Source organism: Palaemon carinicauda, chromosome 36 (assembly GCF_036898095.1).
Source record: "Palaemon carinicauda isolate YSFRI2023 chromosome 36, ASM3689809v2, whole genome shotgun sequence".
NCBI lineage: Eukaryota > Metazoa > Arthropoda > Malacostraca > Decapoda > Palaemonidae > Palaemon > Palaemon carinicauda.
Genome location: NC_090760.1, coordinates 4,968,690 through 4,988,317, shown reverse-complemented (window position 1 = coordinate 4,988,317; position 19,628 = coordinate 4,968,690). Strand labels below are relative to the sequence as shown.

The window sequence follows — 19,628 nt, the reverse complement described above, 5'->3', positions numbered from 1 at the left end:
AATGCGCATTTATTAAAGTAAATTGAGTATAGTACTTTCATTGAAGGGTTGATAGGTAAGTTTCTGTATGGGAACCTAAAATTACATGTGAAGGTAAATCATTATTCATTATCATAGAAGGAACAGCAACATGGATATTCAGTTCGGAAATAACTCCAATAAGTGTGCTTGTAATTGTAATAATAGTAACAAAAGGCTATAGCTTTGATTATAGTAATAACTAGAAAAAGCACTAAGAAAATGCAGACCTCCGCCAGGGCAGCTTATTTCTCGAAACCAGCTTGCCTTAGGGTTAATTCGGTCAAGCTTTTGCTCGACCTTGACCTTGACCTTTGACCTAGGACTTTCAAAATTGAATCACTTCCACGTCTGAAAATAACTTTTACTCTATGAGTAAGAGTTTGAGCAAGAAGTTGTTCACAAACAAACAAACAGACAAATAGAAGCAAAAACATAACCTCCTCCCAACTTCGTTGGCGGAGGTAATAGTTATAATGATGATGATAAACTAATCATTTATCATTATTATTATTTTCAACATCATTGTAAATAAAGGATAAAATTCCAATTGTTGAGTTTCATGGAAGTATCCATTTAAAACAATAGAGGACCCTTGTGAAAATCGAACAAAAAACATGAATAGGAGATAAGAAAAGATATCAAAACAAGTAATGGAATTTCATGGAAACATGTGTTCTCTAGTCTAGGGTAGTGCCATAGCCTCTGTACCATGGTCTTCCACTTTCTTGGCTTAGAGTTCTCTTGCTTGAGAGTACACTTGGGCACACTATTCTATCTTATTTATCTTCCTTTTGTGTTGTCAAAGTTCCTATAGTTTATAAAGGAAATATTTATTTTAATGTTGGTACTGTTCCAAAAATATCTTATTTTACCTTGTTTCCTTTCCTCACTGGGCTATTTTCCCTGTTGGAGTCCCTGGGCTTGTAGCACCTTGCTTTTCCAACTAGGGTTGTAGCTTAGCAAATAATAATAATAATAATAATAATAATAATGATGATGATGATGTCAGCTAATACCCCATCTTAAAAGGACAACATATAATGTAGCATTTCCATCCAGACAAGTTTTTACACCTGTCTGAGACATGTCCCAGTGGCGCAATCGGTTAGCGCGCGGTACTTATACGACAGTGTCTGAGCCATGCCGAGGTTGTGAGTTCGAGCCTCACCTGGGACAGAACCTTTAAGATCCGAGATGGGGAATGCAAGTTCGATCCTCGTGGAATCTTTAAGAGCTGGGACAGGTGTAGTTTCGGTCCTTTCAGAACCTTAAAGATGTAAGGCACTATATGGAAGTTAAAACCTTTAAAATCTAAGACAGAAAAAGGACGTACAATTGTTTTGGAGTCTTTGAAACTAAAGAAATTCAGAATTCAAAACTTAGCTGTGACAAAGCTATTAAAACTCTTGTGACAAAGAGATTTGGAACTTAAACCTTACCTGTCACAAAGCTTTTAAAACTCCTTTTGCAAGGAGTTCTGAAATTCGAACCTTAGCTGTGACAAAACCTTTAAAACTCCTGTGGCAAAGAGTTCTGGAATTCTGACCTTGAAAGGAACTAAAATCTTCAAAATTTGAAGAAGTAAATGTGTTTGATCTTCCCGTGGGAAAGAAGCGAATTCCTAAATCAGAGATTGGAAAGTCGAGGTACTTTTTGAACGGAACCTTCAATGTCTTAGACTTAAGACTAGGAATTCGAGCCTAATCTGGCTTCAGAACAATTAGGTCCCGAGACAGATGTGGGGTTTCATGTCTCGACATAGAACGATTTGAATTATGCAACAGTGAATGTGAGTTTTGATTTTCACAATTAAACAAGATAGATAAGCATACCGTTCAGAATTAACATTCAGGCATGTGGACAAAACACTATATAATATACATGAAGTTTATCCACATCTAGATTCGTATATTTCGTAATAATTTTCGTCACTTCATTATATTTATAATCAAGAAAAATGAAAAATTTGCTAAGAAAAACTAAAGAATACAATAGGTAAACCATTGATAAAAAGTTCCAAGTCATACACCAATATCAACATGGGGACCAAACCTTAACTGTATATAGTTTAAATCTCCAGCCGGGAATAGGATCTAGGAGTTCTTGAATTGGGTAGTAGGTTGGCCAGGGCACCAGCCGCCCGTTGAGATACTACCATTAGAGATAGGGTCCTATGACTGGCCAGACAGTACTACATTGAATCCTTCTCTCTGGTTATGGTTCTTTCCCTTTGACTATACATACACCGAATAGTCTGGCCTATTCTTTACAGATTTTCCTCTGTCCTCATACAACTGACAACACTGCGATTATCAAACAATTCTTCTTCACCCAAAGGGTTAACTACTGCACTGTAATTGTTCAGTGGCTACTTTCCTCTTGGTAAGGGTAGAAGAGACTCTTTAGCTATGGTGAGCAGCTCTTCTAGGAGAAGGACACTCATAAATCAAACCTTTGTTCTCTAGTCTTGGGTAGTGCCATAGCCTCCGTACCATGGTCTTCTAGAGTTCTCTTGCTTGAGGGTACACTCGGGCACACTTTTCTATCTAATTTCTCTTCTTCTTGTGTTGTTAAAGTTTTTATAGTTTATATTCTAATTTTGTTACTGTTCTCAAAATATTTTACTTTTCCTTGTTTTCTTTCCTCACTGGGCTATTTTCCCTGTTGGGTCCCCTGGGCTTATAGCACCCAGCTTTTCCAACTAGGGTTGTAGCTTAGCAAGTAATAATAATAATAATAATAATAATGATAATGATGATGATGATGATGATGATGTCAGCTAATAACCCACCAAAGGACACCATATAAGGTAGCATTTCCATCCAGACGATTTTTTACATCTCTCTGAGACATGTCCCAGTGGCGCAATCGGTTAGCGCGCGGTACTTATACGACAGTGTCTGAGCCATGCCGAGGTTGTGAGTTCGAGCCTCACCTGGGACAGAACCTTTAGAACCTGTGGGAGAATGAGCCTCCTCTTGCTAAGTTCGATCCTCACTAATTCAGAACTCAAGGCACTGACCGTGGGAAGACAAGATTCCTTGGTGAGTTCATTCATTACTTAGGAGAGAACCTTAGAACCTGAGGCAAATCGTGGAAATTTTAATCACCACTTGGTATTGAACCTTAAAAATCCGTGATTTAGAATTTAGAACCTAACTTTGGACACAGTTTTTAAAACCCAAAGCATAGAACAGGAATCTAAATCATTACCTAGGATAGAACTTTTAGAATCCGAGACAAAGAATTAGAATTTAGAACCTAACATGGGACAAAACCTTTTAAGATCCAAGACAAAGAATGGGCATTTAGCCATCATCTGGGAGAGAACATTTAAGATCTGAGATGAATGAAAGTTCATTCTTTTCAAAATCATCAAGATCCAAGACAGGAGATTCAAGTTTGATACTTCAAAATCCGAGATAGGACAGGAGTGTTCGATTCTTCAAGAACCTTTTAAGATCTTAAATAGGAAATGTAAGTTAGATCCTTTTAGAACCTTTGAAATCGAAGACTTATAGGAAATGCAAGTGTAATCCTTTCACAATCTTTATGAAAAAATACATAGGATTCAAGTTCGAACCTTACAGAAAAATTTATGATCACAAATAATGTTGGTTCGATCTTTTCAAAACCTTCAGGATTCAAAGCAAGAAAGGCCAGTTCATTGCCTTCCGAACCTTCCAGATCAGAGATAGGGAATCAAAGTTTGATCGTTTCTAAACTATTTAGGTTTGAAACCGGAAATACGAGTTCATTCCTTTTCGAACCTTCAAGGTCCAAGACAGGAGATGCAAGATCGATCCTTTCAGAACCTTGAGGATCGGAGACTGGAGATGTAAGTTTGATCCTTTCAGAACATTTATGGCATCTTTGTCATTTGACCATACCTCCTCACAATGTCTCCAATGTAGTCACAAAATCAAGGGTCAACGATTTGATCAATGCTTTATTTCATTTACCACCAGAAAACAAAATCATCTGTGTTTTGTAATTTTGAATATTTCAACTTTTTTTTTTTTTTCCAAAAGAGACCAGTTTGTTACCACTAAAGGGGGACGAGTCCATTAATTCTATTTTATGAATGATACATTTTTTACTAAGGTTTGGGGGCCAACACTTCGCTCTTATCAATCTCTAATCGTAATGAAAATGTTCTATTTTCATATTTGATAAAATATTTTTAATAATAATCCCCTCTCAAAGGGTTTTATGCTAACTAGATCCTTCATTATATATAGCGTAGGATTCTAAATGCTTTGTTTGTGAGACGCGTGTTCTTTGAGGGTCAAGTTGAGGATCGAACTAACCTCCCACATTTCTGTCCTAAGAGGAGGCTAATCCTCCCGCAGTTCTATCCCAAGGGCAGGATCGAGCCCCCGCACTCATTGCGACGGGTTCTAAAGGTTCTGTCCCAGGTGAGGCTCGAACTCACAACCTCGGCATGGCTCAGACACTGTCGTATAAGTACCGCGCGCTAACCGATTGCGCCACTGGGACCATATGAGATGAAACAATAAGTAACATAAAGTGCCACATGTTGCTTTGGAACCAAAGATTTACTTCCTTATAGTATAAAAATTCATAAACAAAAACTAGCCTAGATTTCATTTATCTCATATTCGTAGATAAATACAGAGGTAAAGGATACAATGCTGTAGTTTTATCTATCATTGAAATTCTATTCAAATATAATAGTCATTACATAATAAAACGTAATAAGAATCAATTTGCTATCAGAGCTTGGCCTAATATAGCTCCAAGTTATACAGCTCCCGCCCTCCCCCCCTCTCTCTCTCTCTCTCTGGGAGAGAACCTTCAAGATATGAGATGAATGAAGGTTTGTTTATTTCAAAATCATCAAGATCCAAGACAGGAGATTCAAGTTGGATACTTCAAAATCCGAGATAGGACAGGAGTGTTCGATTCTCCAAGAACCTTTAAAGATCTTAAATAGGAAATGTAAGTTAGATCCTATTAAAACCTTTGAAATGGAAGACAATAGACATATAGGAAATGCAAGTGAAATCCTTCCAGAATCTTTATGATAAAATACATAGGATTCATGTTCGAACCTTACAGGAAATTTCATCTCCCATGGAATGCTGGTTCGATCTTTTCAAAACCTTTAGTATCCAAAGCAAGAAAAGCCAGTTCGTTATCTTCAGAACCTTCCAGATCAGAGATAGGGAATCAAAGTTCGTTCCTTTCAGAACCTTCCAGATCAGAGATAGGGAATCAAAGTTTGATCGTTTCAAAACTATTTAGGTTTGAAACCGGAAATACAAGTTCATTCCTTTTCAAACCTTCAAGGTCCAAGACATGAGATGATCAATCCTTTCTAAACCTTGAGGATAGGAGACCGGAGATGCAATTTTAATCCTTCCAAAACCTTTATAGGATCTTTGTCATTTGACCATACCCCCTCACAATGTCTCCAATGCAGTCACAAAATCAAGGGTCAACGATGTGATCAGTGCTTTATTTCATCTACCACCAGAACACAGAAACCTCATCTGTGTTTTGTAATTTTGAATAATTCAACCTTTTTTTCATAAGAGACGAGTTTGTTATCACTGAAGGGGACGAGTCCATTAATTATATTTCATGAATGATACATTTTTTGCTTGGGTTTGGGGGCCAACACTTCGCTCATATCAATCTCTAATCGTAATGAAAATGTTCTATTTTCATATTTGATAAAATATTTTTATTAATATTCCCCTCTCTTAAAGGGTTTTATTCTACCTAGATTTTTCATTATACAGTTTAAACTGTAGGCTTCTAAATGCTTTTTGTGGGATACTTGTCCTTTGAGGGTCTAGGTGAGGATCGAACTAACCAGAAGAAACCATTCTCCCACAGATCAGTCCTATAGGAGGCTTATTCTCCCACAGTTCTATCCCAAGGGCAGGATCGAGCCCCCGCACTCATTGCGACGGGTTCTAAAGGTTCTGTCCCAGGTGAGGCTCGAACTCACAACCTCGGCATGGCTCAGACACTGTCGTATAAGTACCGCGCGCTAACCGATTGCGCCACTGGGACCATATTTGATGAAACAATAAGTAACATAAAGAGGCACATGTTACCTTGGAACCAAAGGTTTACTTCCTTATACAGCATAAAAATTCATAAACAGAAACCAGCGTAGTTTTCATATATGTCATGTTCGTAGACAAATGCAGAGGTAAAGAATACAATGTTATAGTTTTATCAATCATTAAAATTCTATTCAAATATAATAATCAATACACAATAAAAAAGGAATAAGAATTAATTTGCTATCAACGCAAGGCTTAATATAGCTCCAAGTTATACAGCTCCCGCCCCCCCCCCTCTCTCTCTCTCTTTGGGAGAGAACCTTTAAGATCTGAGATGAATGAAGGTTTGTTTATTTCAAAATCATCAAGATCCAAGACAGGAGATTCAATTTGGATACTTCAAAACGGAGATAGGACAGCAGTTTTCCAGTCTTCAAGAACCTTTTAAGATCTTAAATAGGAAATGTAAGTTAGATCCTTTTAGAACCGTTGAGATTGAAGACAATAGACATATAGGAAATGCAAGTGAAATCCTTCCAGAATCTTTGGGACAAAACACATAGGATTCAAGTTCGAACCTTGCAGAAAATTCTATGTCCCACGGAATGCTGGTTCGATCTTTTCAAAACCTTTAGTATCCAAAGCAAGAAAGGCCAGTTCATTGCCTTCCGAACCTTCCAGATTAGAGATAGGGTATAAAATTTTGATCTTTTCAGAACCTTCCAGATCAGAGATAGGGAATCAAAGTTCGATCCTTTCAAAACCTTCCAGATCAGAGATAGGGAATCAAAGTTCGTTCCTTTCAGAACCTTCCAGATCAGAGATAGGGAATCAAAGTTTGATCTTTTCAAAACTATTTAGGTTTGAAACCGGAAATACAAGTTCATTCCTTTTCAAACCTTCAAGGTCTAAGACATGAGATGATCAATCCTTTCTGAACCTTGAGGATCGGAGCCTGGAGATGTAAGTTTGATCCTTTCAGAACATATATGGAATCTTTGTCATCTGACCATACCTCTTCACAATGTCTCCAATGCAGTCACAAAATCAAGGGTCAACGGCCTGATCAGTGCTTCATTCCATCTACCACCAGAACACAGAAACCTCGTCTGTGCTTTGTAATTTTGAATCATTCAACCTTTTTTCAAAAGGGGCCAGTTTGTTATCACTAAAGGGGTCGAGTCCATTAATTCTATTTTATGAATGATACACTTTTTACTAGGGTTTAGGGGCCAACACTTCGCTCATATCAATCTCTAATCGTAATGAAAATGGACTATTTCCATAATTGATAAAATATTGTTATTAATATTCCCCTCTCTTAAAGGGTTTTATTCTAACTAGATCCTTCATTGTATAAATTATAGGCTTCTAAATGCTTTGTGGGATACTTGCCCTTTGGGGGTGTAAGTGAGGATCGAACTAACCAAGAGGACTATTCTAACTGTCCTAAGAAGAGGCTTATTCTCCCACAGTTCTATCCTTAGGGCAGGATCGAGCCCCAGCACTCATTGCGACGGGTTCTAAAGGTTCCGTCCCAGGTGAGGCTCGAACTCACAACCTCGGCATGGCTCAGACACTGTCGTATAAGTACCGCGCGCTAACCGATTGCGCCACTGGGACTATATGTGAATAAACAATAAGTAACATAAAGAGACACATGTTAACTTGGAACCAAAGGTTTACTTCCTTATACAGTATAAAAATTCATAAACAAAAACCAGCCTAGATTTCATATATCTCATATCATTATTATTATTATTATTATTATTATTATTAAATGCTAAGCTACAACCCTAGATGGAAAAGGAGGATGATATAAGCCCAGGGGCTCCAACAGGGAAAATAGCCCAGTGAGGAAAGGAAATAAGGAAAAATAAAATATTTAAATATAGTACCAACATTAAAATAAATATTTCCCATAAAAACTATAAAAACTTTAACAAAACAAGAGGAAGAGAAACTAGATAGAAGTGTGCCCGAATGTACCCTCAAGCAAGAGAACTCTAACCCAAGACAGTGGAAGGCCATGGTACAGAGGTTATGGCACTACCCAAGACTAGAGAACAATGGTTTGATTTTGGAGTGTCCTTCTCCTAGAAGAGCTGCTTACCATAGCTGAAGAGTCTATTCTACCCTTACCAAGAGGAAAGTGGCCACTGAACAATTACAGTGCAGTAGTTAACCCCTTGGGTGAAGAAGAATTGTTTGGCAATCACAGTGTAGTCAGGTGTATGAGGACAGAGGAGAATCTGTAAAGAATAGGTCAGACTATTCGGTGTCTGTGTAGGCAAAGGGAAAGAACCGTAACCAGAGAGAAAGGTCCTATGCAGTACTGTCTGGCCAGTCAAAGGACCCCATAACTCTCTAGCGGTAGTATCTCAACGGGCGGTTGGTGCCCAGGCCAACCTACTACCTAGATAAATGCAGAGGTAAAGAATACAATGCTATAGTTTTATTTGTTATTGAAGTTCTTTTCAAATATAACAATCATCACATAATAAAACGTAATAAGAATCAATTTGCTATCAGAGCTTGGCCTAATATAGCTCCTAGTTATACATCTCTCTCTCTCTCTCTCTCTCTCTCTCTCTCTCTCTCTCTCTCTCTCTCTCTCTCTTTTAAAAGATTACTACATTGCGCAACTCTCTTCTTGATTTTCTTTATTTTTCATATGTATACAAAATTCCAATGCCTTCTTATCTTAAAAACTAATCTCCTTTAATTATTCTATCACTAAAAGCTATATGTGATACAATTTAGAGGAAGAATTCACTGTAGGTTCAAATAAAACATCATCTATTTTTTTTATTTATTTTTATAAACGCAATATACAACTGCAACTTATATGGCATAGAATTTGTATTGGATACAAAATGGAGTCTTTGTACGCCCTGATTGATCACTATCTCGAGTATACTATTTTCCAGGTGGGGGCAAGTACCCTGTACTGACGGGAGGAGGTAAATACCCCGTGCCAACGGAAGGGGTCAGAAAGCCATTGTTGGAAACAGGGATGTTGTTATTGACGAAGCCAACGGATGGTGTCAGAAAGCCGGTGTTAGAAACGGGGATGTTGTTGTCATTGACGAAGCCAATTCCACCCGATGGATATCGGGAGCCAAAGTTGTTCCCAGGAAAAAATCGTCCATTACCTCCAGTTGGGTAGTCATTTGGATTCCCGGAGGGGACTCCACCGAAGAAAAGAGGATTCGGAGCTCGGAATCCCCTGTTGTTGAAGTTCGAACCGATGGGGAATTGGATTCCCCTATTATTGAAGTTCGAATCGATGGGGAATCTGCCCGTGTTTCCGAGTGGCATCGTGTAGATCCCCCCACCAGGGACGAAGCCTTGATTGTTCGACTGGGGGAAGAAGACATTCCCGGTGGCTCCGGGATTATCCGTAACTCTCACGAAGCCGCTACCGGGAAGAAACGTGAAGGCATTCCCAGAACCGGGGAAGAAGCTGGGATCGTATCCATCATAACCACCGTTGCCGTAATAATAACCGCCGTTGTTGTTATTAACTGGGTATAGGTTATTGAAGCCAGTGTCTGAGACCCCAAAATTATTCGAAGGATACCTTCCTTGGTTGTTATCGGGATAACTATTTGAAGGATATCTTCCTCTGTTGTTTTCGGGATAACCATCACCTGAAAAAGTGATAGAAGGAAATCTTCCTCTGTTGTTATCGGGATAACCATCATCTGGAAAAGTGGTTGAAGGAAATCTTCCTCTGTTGTTATCGGGATAACCATCATCTGGAAATGTGGTTGAGGGAAATCTTCCTCTGTTGTTATCAGGATATCCATTATTTCCAGGAAATTGGTTTCCAGGATTACCACCGGGGAAAAGTCCACTGCCAGGTTGCCTGTTATTAAAAGGATCAGTATTAATTGAATTTATAAATCCATCTGTAAACGTGTTAACTCCTCTATTCCCGGGATAGTCTCTGTTTCCATCAGACCCACCACCAACTCGGACGTCAAATCCACCAGGCCTCGAGTTCCCAAAATTGCCACCAGAGGGTCTTACGTCATAGGATGACCCACCAGGCCTCGAGTTCCCAAAATTGCCACCAGAGGGTCTCACGTCATAGGATGACCCTGTGCCGATAGGAGCTCCTACGCCAAACTGAGAGGAACTCTGCTCACCGTAACGGGTACCGGAGGATCCTACGACGACCTTGGCATTGCGGTCTTCTATCTGGCGTCCTTTGGAGCTGCTCTCCGTCCTGATTAAGATGCCCGGGCTGATAGTGCTTATGTCAGACACGGAATTCTTACTGGATCCTGCTGACGTCCTGTCCCCGTCCTCACAATTATTCCCGAGGCATCTTGCGGAGGTGTAACCCAACAAGGTACACAAGATTAGGAATTTAACCTCCTGTTTAGATGATGAGATAAATATATAAAGTGTGTTAGAAAGTAAACTAAATTTTTATTTATGCAAAATAGAAAACTGGATATTTTTCTCTTATCTATACACTGTCTAATCACCAAAGCTATTGTGACGTCAACAAGCATTACAGAATCAATCCAACCTTAGATCCTCCTGGCGTTAAAACGATCGAGAATTGTCATGTTTTACAATCACTTGGCATTATAATGATCATGGATCTTTATGTTCTATTTACTTCCCCTCAATAGCAGGGTTTATTTTCCTATATATTGGTGGTTCCAGATAATAAACAAGAAAATAGTTACTGACGCATTCAGGTTTTTCCCATATACTACGTGGCTACAGATAATGAATAAGAAAATAGTTACTGACGCATTCAGGTTATTCCTATATACTGGGTGGCTACAGATAATGAACAAGAAAATAGTTGCTGACGCATTCAGGTTATTCCTATATACTGGGTGGCTACGGATAATGAATAAGAAAATAGTTACTGGAACATTCAGGGGTTTTCCTATATACAGTGGGGCTACAAATGATAAAGAAAATAGTTACTGACACATTCAAAGCTTTTCCTATATACTGGGTTGCTACAGATAATAAATAAAAAAATAGTTACTGCCACATTCAGGTTATTCCTATATACTGGGTAGCTATAGATAACAAAATATATATATATAGTTACTGTAACATTCAGGGATTTTCCTATATACTGGGTGGCTACAGATAATGAATAAGAAAATAGTTATTTGCACATTCAGGGCTTTTTCTATATATAGGATGGCTACAAAGGATAAAAAAATAGTTATTGACACATTCAGTTTTTTCCTATATACTGGGTGGCTACAGATAATGAATAATAAAATAGTTATTGGCACATTCAGGAGTTTTCCCATACACTGGGTGGTTACATATAATACATAAGAAAATAGTTAATGGCACATTCATGTTTTTTCCTATAGACTGGGTGGCTACAGATAATGAAGAAGAAAATTGTTATTGACACAATCATGTTTTTTCCTATATACTGGGTGGCACCAGATAATGAATAAGAAAATAGTTAATGGCGCATTCATGTTTTTTCCTATATACTGGGTGGCACCAGATAATGAATATGAAAATTGTTATTGGCACATTCATGTTTTTTCCTATATACTGGGTGGCACCAGATAATGAATATGAAAATTGTTATTGGCACATTCATGTTTTTTCCTATATACTGGGTGGCACCAGATAATGAATATGAAAATTGTTATTGGCACATTCATGTTTTTTCCTATATACTGGGTGGCACCAGATAATGAATAAGAAAATAGTTAATGGCGCATTCATGTTTTTTCCTATATACTGGGTGGCACCAGATAATGAATATGAAAATTGTTATTGGCACATTCATGTTTTTTCCTATATACTGGGTGGCACCAGATAATGAATAAGAAAATAGTTAATGGCGCATTCATGTTTTTTCCTATATACTGGGTGGCACCAGATAATGAATATGAAAATTGTTATTGGCACATTCATGTTTTTTCCTATATACTGGGTGGCACCAGATAATGAATAAGAAAATAGTTAATGGCGCATTCATGTTTTTTCCTATATACTGGGTGGCACCAGATAATGAATATGAAAATTGTTATTGGCACATTCATGTTTTTTCCTATATACTGGGTGGCACCAGATAATGAATATGAAAATTGTTATTGGCACATTCATGTTTTTTCCTATATACTGGGTGGCACCAGATAATGAATATGAAAATTGTTATTGGCACATTCATGTTTTTTCCTATATACTGGGTGGCACCAGATAATGAATAAGAAAATAGTTATTGGCACATTCAGGAGTTTTCCTATATACTGGGTGGCTACATATAATGAATAAGAAAATAGTTATTGGCACATTTAGGTTATTCCTATATACTGGGTGGCTACAGATAATAAATAAGAAAATAGTTACTGCCACATTCACGTTATTCCTATATACTGGGTGGCTACAGATAATAAATAAGAAAATAGTTACTGCCACATTCAGGTCTTTTCCTATATATAGGATGGCTACAAATGATAAAAAATAGTTACTGAAACATTCAAAGTTTTTACTATATACTGGGTGGTTAAAGATAATAGATAAGAAAATAGTTATTGACACATTCAAGGCTTCTCCTATATACTGGGTGGACGAGGTAAAAAACAAGAAAATAGTTACTGGCACATTCAGGTTTTTCCTATATACTGGGTGGCTATAGATAATAAATAAGAAAATAGTTACTGGCACATTCATGTTTTTTCCTATATACTGGGTGGTTCCAGTTAACATAAGAAAAATGATTACTGGCACATTCATATGTTTTCCTATATACTGGGTGGCTACAGATAATGAATAAGAAAATAGTTCCTGGCCTATTCATGTTATTTTCCTATATACTGGGTGGCTACACATAACAAACATTATATTAGTGACTGGCACATTCATGGTTTTCCTATTTACTGGGTGGCCACAGATATTGAATAAGAAAATAACCACTGGCACATTCATCTTTTAGCTGGTGAATCTAACATATTAACGGGTCAATAAGTAAACTTCTCATTTATAGTAATGTTCTTTATTTATTCCCCTTCAATATCATGAGGTTTCTCCAATATATTGGGTGGCTCCAGATAATAACCAAGAAAATAGTCACTGATACATTCATCTTTTAGCCGATGTTAAATCTTACCCAACACCTGTCAAAATCGGTTTGGATATGAAACGAACTAATGCTCGAATTTGCTATAGCTCTTATCAGAAACAATACTAATGTTCAGAAGCAAACGAAGATTTTCACCCGTCACATCCTAAATGATACACATATTTAAGATAAGATAAGATAAGGTCTTGCTCACTACTTATCAGTACCAGTATCTATAAATAAAAACACCAGTTGTAAGTCTCTCTTGGCCATAATTAGAAATAATACTAAAATGAAAACCCCAAATTGCTAATTCAACCCAGCACTTATCATTCAGGACTTCACCAGTATCTATAAATAAAACCACCAATTGTAAGTCTCTCTCACCCAAATTAAGAAACAATACTAAAATGAGAACCCCAAATTGCGAAATTGAACCCAACACTTATCATCCAGCACTTCATCAGTATCTATAAATAAAACCACCCATTGTAAGTTTCTCTCAGCCAAAATAAGAAACAATACTAAAATGAAAACCCCAAATTGCTAATTTCAACCCAGCACTTATCATTTAGCACTTCACCAATATCTATAAATAAAACCACCCATTGTAAGTCTCTTTCGGCCCTAAAAAGAAGCAATACTAGAATTAAAACTCCAAATTGCAAAATTCTACCCAGCACTCTCGGCCCTAATAAGAAACAATACTAAAATGAAAACCACAAATTGCTAAATTCAACGCAGTACTTATCATTCAGCACTTCACCAGTATCTATAAATAAAAGTACCCATTGTGTCTCACTCTGTCCTAATAAGAAACAATACTAAAATTAAAACCTCAAATTGCGAAATTCAACCCAACACTTATCATCCACAACTTGACCAGCATCTATAAATAAAAACACCCATTATAAGTTTCTCTCCGCCAAAATAAGAAACAATTCTAAAATTAGAACCCCAAATTGCTAAATTTAACCTGGCACTTATCATTCAGCACTTCACCAATATCTATAAATAAAAACACCCATTATAAGTCTTTTTCGGCCCTAATACGAAACAATACTAAAATGAGAACCCTAAATTGCGAAATTCAACCCAGCACTTATTATCCAAAACTTCACCAGTATCTATAAATAAAACACCCATCATAAGTTTCTCTCAGCCAAAATATGAAACAATACGAAAATTAAAACCCCAAATTGCGAAATTCTACCCAGCACTTATCATTCAGCACTCGACCGGTATATATGAATAAAAACACCCATTGTAAGTCTTTTTCGCCCCTAAGAAGAAACAATACTAAAATGAAAACCCCAAATCGTGAAATTCAAGCTAGCACTTATCATTCAGCACTTCACCAGTATCTAGAAATAAAAACACCCATTTTAAGTCTCTCTCAGCCCTAATAAGAAACAATACTAAAATTAGAACCCCAAATTGCGAAATTCTACCCAACACTTATCACCCAACACTTCACCAGTATCTATAAATAAAAGCACCCATTTTAAGTCTCTCTCCGCCAAAATAAGAAACAATACTAAAATTAAAACCCCAAATTGCTAAATTTAACCCAGCACTTATCATCCAGCACTTCACCAGTATCCAAAAACACCAGTTGTAAGTCTCTTTCGGCCCTAATAAGAAACAATACTAAAATGAAAACCCCAAATTGCCACATTCTACCCAATACTTATCATCCTGCACTTCACCGATCACCCACAATATCCTCCTCTCGAAGAGGGCCAAACCCGAAAAAAGGAAACTTACCATCTCGGTAGTATCTTCAAGAATATGTGTGATTACCCTTAACCCTGCTATATATCAGTAACCGTAGAATCCAGCCGAAGCCCTCAAGGTCCTTATCCCCTTAACTCAGGGTCGCGTTAAACCTCCAACAATTCAACTGGAAAAGCAAACTGGAAATAATGCGCTTCGCTGGGAGTAATTACGACGGCCCAAGCGTAGCTTCTGAAAACGCATATGCTTTGGCTAAGCAAGTGGTGCAGGAAGTCATTTGCGTGATGCTAAGTGGACCACGGCGTACGACTTACCCTCAGCGTCGTGTGTGTGGAATATACTTCTCGTTACTTTGAGAAATTGGTTTGATAATGCATATGGAATCTTTTTGCTGCGTCTAAGAAAATTCATTAGGATTTTCAACTGATTTTTTTTTTTTTTTTTTTGAAATCTGATTGGCAATCATGAGATGTCTATTTGAATTTGCTTTCAAAAGCTGCTTTAATTTGTATGTGAAATTTACTTGCTATTTCATATGAAATCCACTTGCCATTTCATATGAAATCTACTTGCCATTTCAATGAAATATACTTGCCATTTCATATAAAATCCACTTGCCATTTCATATGAAATTTACTTGTCCTTGCATATGAAATTTGCTTGCCATTTGCACTTGAAATCAAGGTATTTGCCATTGCATATGAAATATAATTGCCATTTAATATGAAATATACTTGCTATTTCATATAAAATCCACTTGCCATTTCATATGAAATATAATTTCCATTTAATATGAAATATACTTGCCATTTCATACAAAATCCACTAGCCATTTCATATGAAATCTACTTGCCATTTCAATGAAATATACTTGCCATTTCATATAAAATCCCCTTGCCATTTCATATGAAATCTACCTGCCATTTCAATGAAATATCCTTGCCATTTCAATGAAATATACTTGCCATTTCCTATGACATCTACTTGCCGTTGCATATGAAATTTGCTTGCCATTTGCAGTTGAAATCAAGGTATTTGCCATTGCATATGAAATATAATTGCCATTTAATATGAAATATACTTGCCATTTCATATAAAATCCACTTGCCATTTCATATGAAATTTACTTGCCATTTCAATGAAATCTACTTACCATTTAATATGAAATATACTTGCCATTTCATATAAAATCCACATGCCATTTCATATGAAATCTACTTGCCATTTAATATGAAATATACTTGCCATTTCATATAAAATCCACTTGCCATTTCATATGAAATCTACTTGCCATTTCAATGAAATATACTTGCCATTTCATATAAAATCCAATTGCCATTTCATATGAAATTTACTTGTCCTTGCAAATGAAATTTGCTTGCCATTTGCATATGAAATCAAGGTATTTGCCATTGCATATAAAATATAATTGCCATTTGATATGAAATATACTTGCCATTTCATATAAAATCCACTTGCCATTTCATATGAAATCTACTTGCCATTTCAATGAAATATACTTGCCATTTCATATAAAATCCACAAGCCATTTCATATGAAATATACTTGCCATTTCAATGAAATATACTTGCCATTTCATATAAAATCCAATTGGCATTTCATATGAAATCTACTTGCCATTTCAATGAAATATACTTGCCATTTCATATAAAATCCAACTGCCATTTCATAAGAAATTTACTTGTCCTTGCATATGAAATTTGCTTGCTATTTGCATATGAAATCAAGGTATTTGCCATTGCATATGAAATATAATTGCCATTTAATATGAAATATACTTGCCATTTCATATAAAATCCACTAGCCATTTCATATGAAATCTACTTGCCAATTCAATGAAATATACTTGCCATTTCATATAAAATCCACTAGCCATTTCATATGAAATCTACTTGCCATTTCAATGAAATATACTTGCCATTTCATATAAAATCCACTTGCCATTTCATATGAAATCTACTTGCCATTTCAATGAAATATACTGGCATTTCATATAAAATCCAATTGCCATTTCATATGAAATCTACTTGCCATTTCAATGAAATATACTTGCCATTTCATATAAAATCCACTAGCCATTTCATATGAAATCTACTTGCCATTTCAATGAAATATACTGGCATTTCATATAAAATCCAATTGCCATTTCATATGAAATTTACTTGTCCTTGCATATGAAATTTGCTTGCCATTTGGATATGAAATCAAGGTATTTGCCATTGCATATGAAATATAATTGCCATTTAATATGAAATATACTTGCCATTTCATATAAAATCCACTAGCCATTTCATATGAAATCTACCTGCCATTTCAATGAAATATACTTGCCATTTCATATAAAATCCACTAGCCATTTCATATGAAATCTACTTGCCAATTCAATGAAATATACTTGCCATTTCATATAAAATCCACTAGCCATTTCATATGAAATCTACTTGCCATTTCAATGAAATATACTTGCCATTTCATATAAAATCCAATTGCCATTTCATATGAAAATTACTTGTCCTTGCATATGAAATTTGCTTGCTATTTGCATATGAAATCAAGGTATTTGCCATTGCATATGAAATATAATTGCCATTTAATATGAAATATACTTGCCATTTCATATAAAATCCACTAGCCATTTCATATGAAATCTACTTGCCAATTCAATGAAATATACTTGCCATTTCATATAAAATCCACTAGCCATTTCATATGAAATCTACTTGCCATTTCAATGAAATATACTTGCCATTTCATATAAAATCCACTAGCCATTTCATATGAAATCTACTTGCCATTTCAATGAAATATACTTGCCATTTCATATAAAATCCAATTGCCATTTCATATGAAAATTACTTGTCCTTGCATATGAAATTTGCTTGCTATTTGCATATGAAATCAAGGTATTTGCCATTGCATATGAAATATAATTGTCATTTCATATGAAGCTTATTTGCCATTACATATGAAATCTACCTGCTTTTGCACATGAAATTTAATTGCCATTGCATATGAAATCGATTTGCCATTAGACATGAGCAATGTTTGACATTACCTAGGAATTCTACTTGACACTACATATGAGACATAATTGTCGTTATAGAAAAAAAAAACCCGCGTTTGCATATGAAACCTTTTTGTCAGCGCATATAAAACTTTGCTTCTATTTGCCTGTTGGTTTCCCAGACCAAATATCTGAACATTGTGTTACTTTCCTATTTAGAAATAGAATAAATTATATATATCCATGTTTGTTATATTGTTGATAATATAATAATAATAATCAACTATTATCGCAAGCTCTAACCAGGTTATACGTCCATATGTCCTTACAAGAGCCTACAACAGCTACAACACTTAAATTTCATGGTTGTAGCTTAGCTAATAATAATAATAATAATAATAATAATAATAATAATAATAATAATAATAATAATAATAATAAGAAGAAGAAGAAGAAGAAAAACTAAAGGCTGAAGTAGCCCCAGGACTCATGCAGAAGAGCGTGATCCTAGAAACGGCGCACATAATAAGAAAAGTGAAGGACTCCTAAGGAAGCAGGATGCAACCCGGAACGCTACGCTATAAATACCACCCAGTTGAAAAGACTATGATAGAGAGAAATAATAATAATAGTAATAATAAATGATGATAATTATGATGGTAACAACAACAGGACTGGGGAACTATGAGACAAGGCAATAGATTAGATGTATAGGATTTCACGGAGTCCTAGCAGAACATGAAATACAGTGAAAAATAACTCCTATTTCTTTGTATCTCTTGACACGTCCAGAACATGATCTGTACAGGAGTAACTGATTAATCCCGTTCGTATTTTTTATTCCACTTAATTCTTGTATTATTCCTGACTTAAACGTAATATCTCTTTTACGGGCTGCCTTAGTGCGAGAGCCTGTGTCTTGCTATAAAGCATTGCGTTCTATACGTGTCTTGCTATAAAGCATTGCGTTCTATACGTGTCTTGCTATAAAGCAATGCGTTCTATACGTGTCTTGGTATAAAGAAATACTTTCTATATGTGTCTTGCTATAAAGCGATATGTTCTATACGCGTCTTCCTATAAAGCAATGCGTTCTATACGTGTCCTGCTATGAAGTAATGCGTTCTATACCTGTCTTGCTATAAAGCAATGAGTTCTATACGTGTCTTTCTATAAAGCAATGCGTTCTATACATGTCTTGCTACAAAGCAATGCGCTCTATACATGTCTTGCAATAAAGCAATGCGTTATAAACGTGTCTTGCTATAAAGCAATGTGTTCTATATGTATCTTGCTTTAAAGTAATGCGTTCTATACGTGTCTTGCCATAAAGCAATGCGTTCTATACGTGTCTTGCCATAAAGCAATGCGTTCTATACGTGTATTGCTACAAAGCAATGCGTTCTATACCTGTCTTGCTATAAAGCAATGCGTTCTATACGTGTCTTACTATAGACCAATGCGTTCTATACGGATCTTGCTATAAAGCAATGCGTTCTATACGTGTCTTGCTATAAAGAAATGCGCTCTATACTTGTCTTACTATAAAGCAATGCGTTCTAAAACGAACAAACAAACTACTGTATCTTCACAAGAAGTTACAACATGTTGTGATTATACTGGAAATGAAAGAATATATAAGAAAGGATGAAGGATGTGTAATATTAAAAGGATTGTGGTGATACTTATCAAAATGTGTGTATTTCTTTAATAATGATAAGGAGAAAACGAT

General features: G+C 36.1%; 1 protein-coding gene and 5 non-coding genes across 6 annotated transcripts in view; 2 read left to right on the top strand and 4 right to left on the bottom strand.

Moving 5' to 3' along the window:
• Nucleotides 1-1,107: 1,107 nt before the first annotated feature.
• TRNAI-UAU (transfer RNA isoleucine (anticodon UAU)) lies at nucleotides 1,108-1,197 on the top strand. The gene is given in 2 exon segments: nucleotides 1,108-1,145; nucleotides 1,162-1,197. It is a non-coding gene; the product is annotated as a tRNA-Ile (tRNA).
• A 1,677-nt stretch (nucleotides 1,198-2,874) lies between these two features.
• On the top strand, nucleotides 2,875-2,964 carry TRNAI-UAU (transfer RNA isoleucine (anticodon UAU)). Its single transcript is given in 2 exon segments — nucleotides 2,875-2,912; nucleotides 2,929-2,964. It is a non-coding gene; the product is annotated as a tRNA-Ile (tRNA).
• Nucleotides 2,965-4,431: 1,467 nt separating this feature from the next.
• TRNAI-UAU (transfer RNA isoleucine (anticodon UAU)) lies at nucleotides 4,432-4,521 on the bottom strand. Its single transcript is given in 2 exon segments — nucleotides 4,432-4,467; nucleotides 4,484-4,521. It is a non-coding gene; the product is annotated as a tRNA-Ile (tRNA).
• Nucleotides 4,522-5,976: 1,455 nt separating this feature from the next.
• On the bottom strand, nucleotides 5,977-6,066 carry TRNAI-UAU (transfer RNA isoleucine (anticodon UAU)). Its single transcript is given in 2 exon segments — nucleotides 5,977-6,012; nucleotides 6,029-6,066. It is a non-coding gene; the product is annotated as a tRNA-Ile (tRNA).
• A 1,529-nt stretch (nucleotides 6,067-7,595) lies between these two features.
• Nucleotides 7,596-7,685, bottom strand: TRNAI-UAU (transfer RNA isoleucine (anticodon UAU)). The gene is given in 2 exon segments: nucleotides 7,596-7,631; nucleotides 7,648-7,685. It is a non-coding gene; the product is annotated as a tRNA-Ile (tRNA).
• A 1,252-nt stretch (nucleotides 7,686-8,937) lies between these two features.
• Nucleotides 8,938-19,628, bottom strand: part of LOC137628310 (uncharacterized PPE family protein PPE12-like) — a 29,857-nt gene continuing 19,166 nt past the window's right edge. The window contains exon 2 of the mRNA XM_068359472.1: nucleotides 8,938-10,448. Coding sequence (XP_068215573.1) covers nucleotides 8,982-10,448 — 1,467 coding nt within the window. The 3' untranslated portion in view covers nucleotides 8,938-8,981. The remainder of the gene's footprint in view (nucleotides 10,449-19,628) is intronic.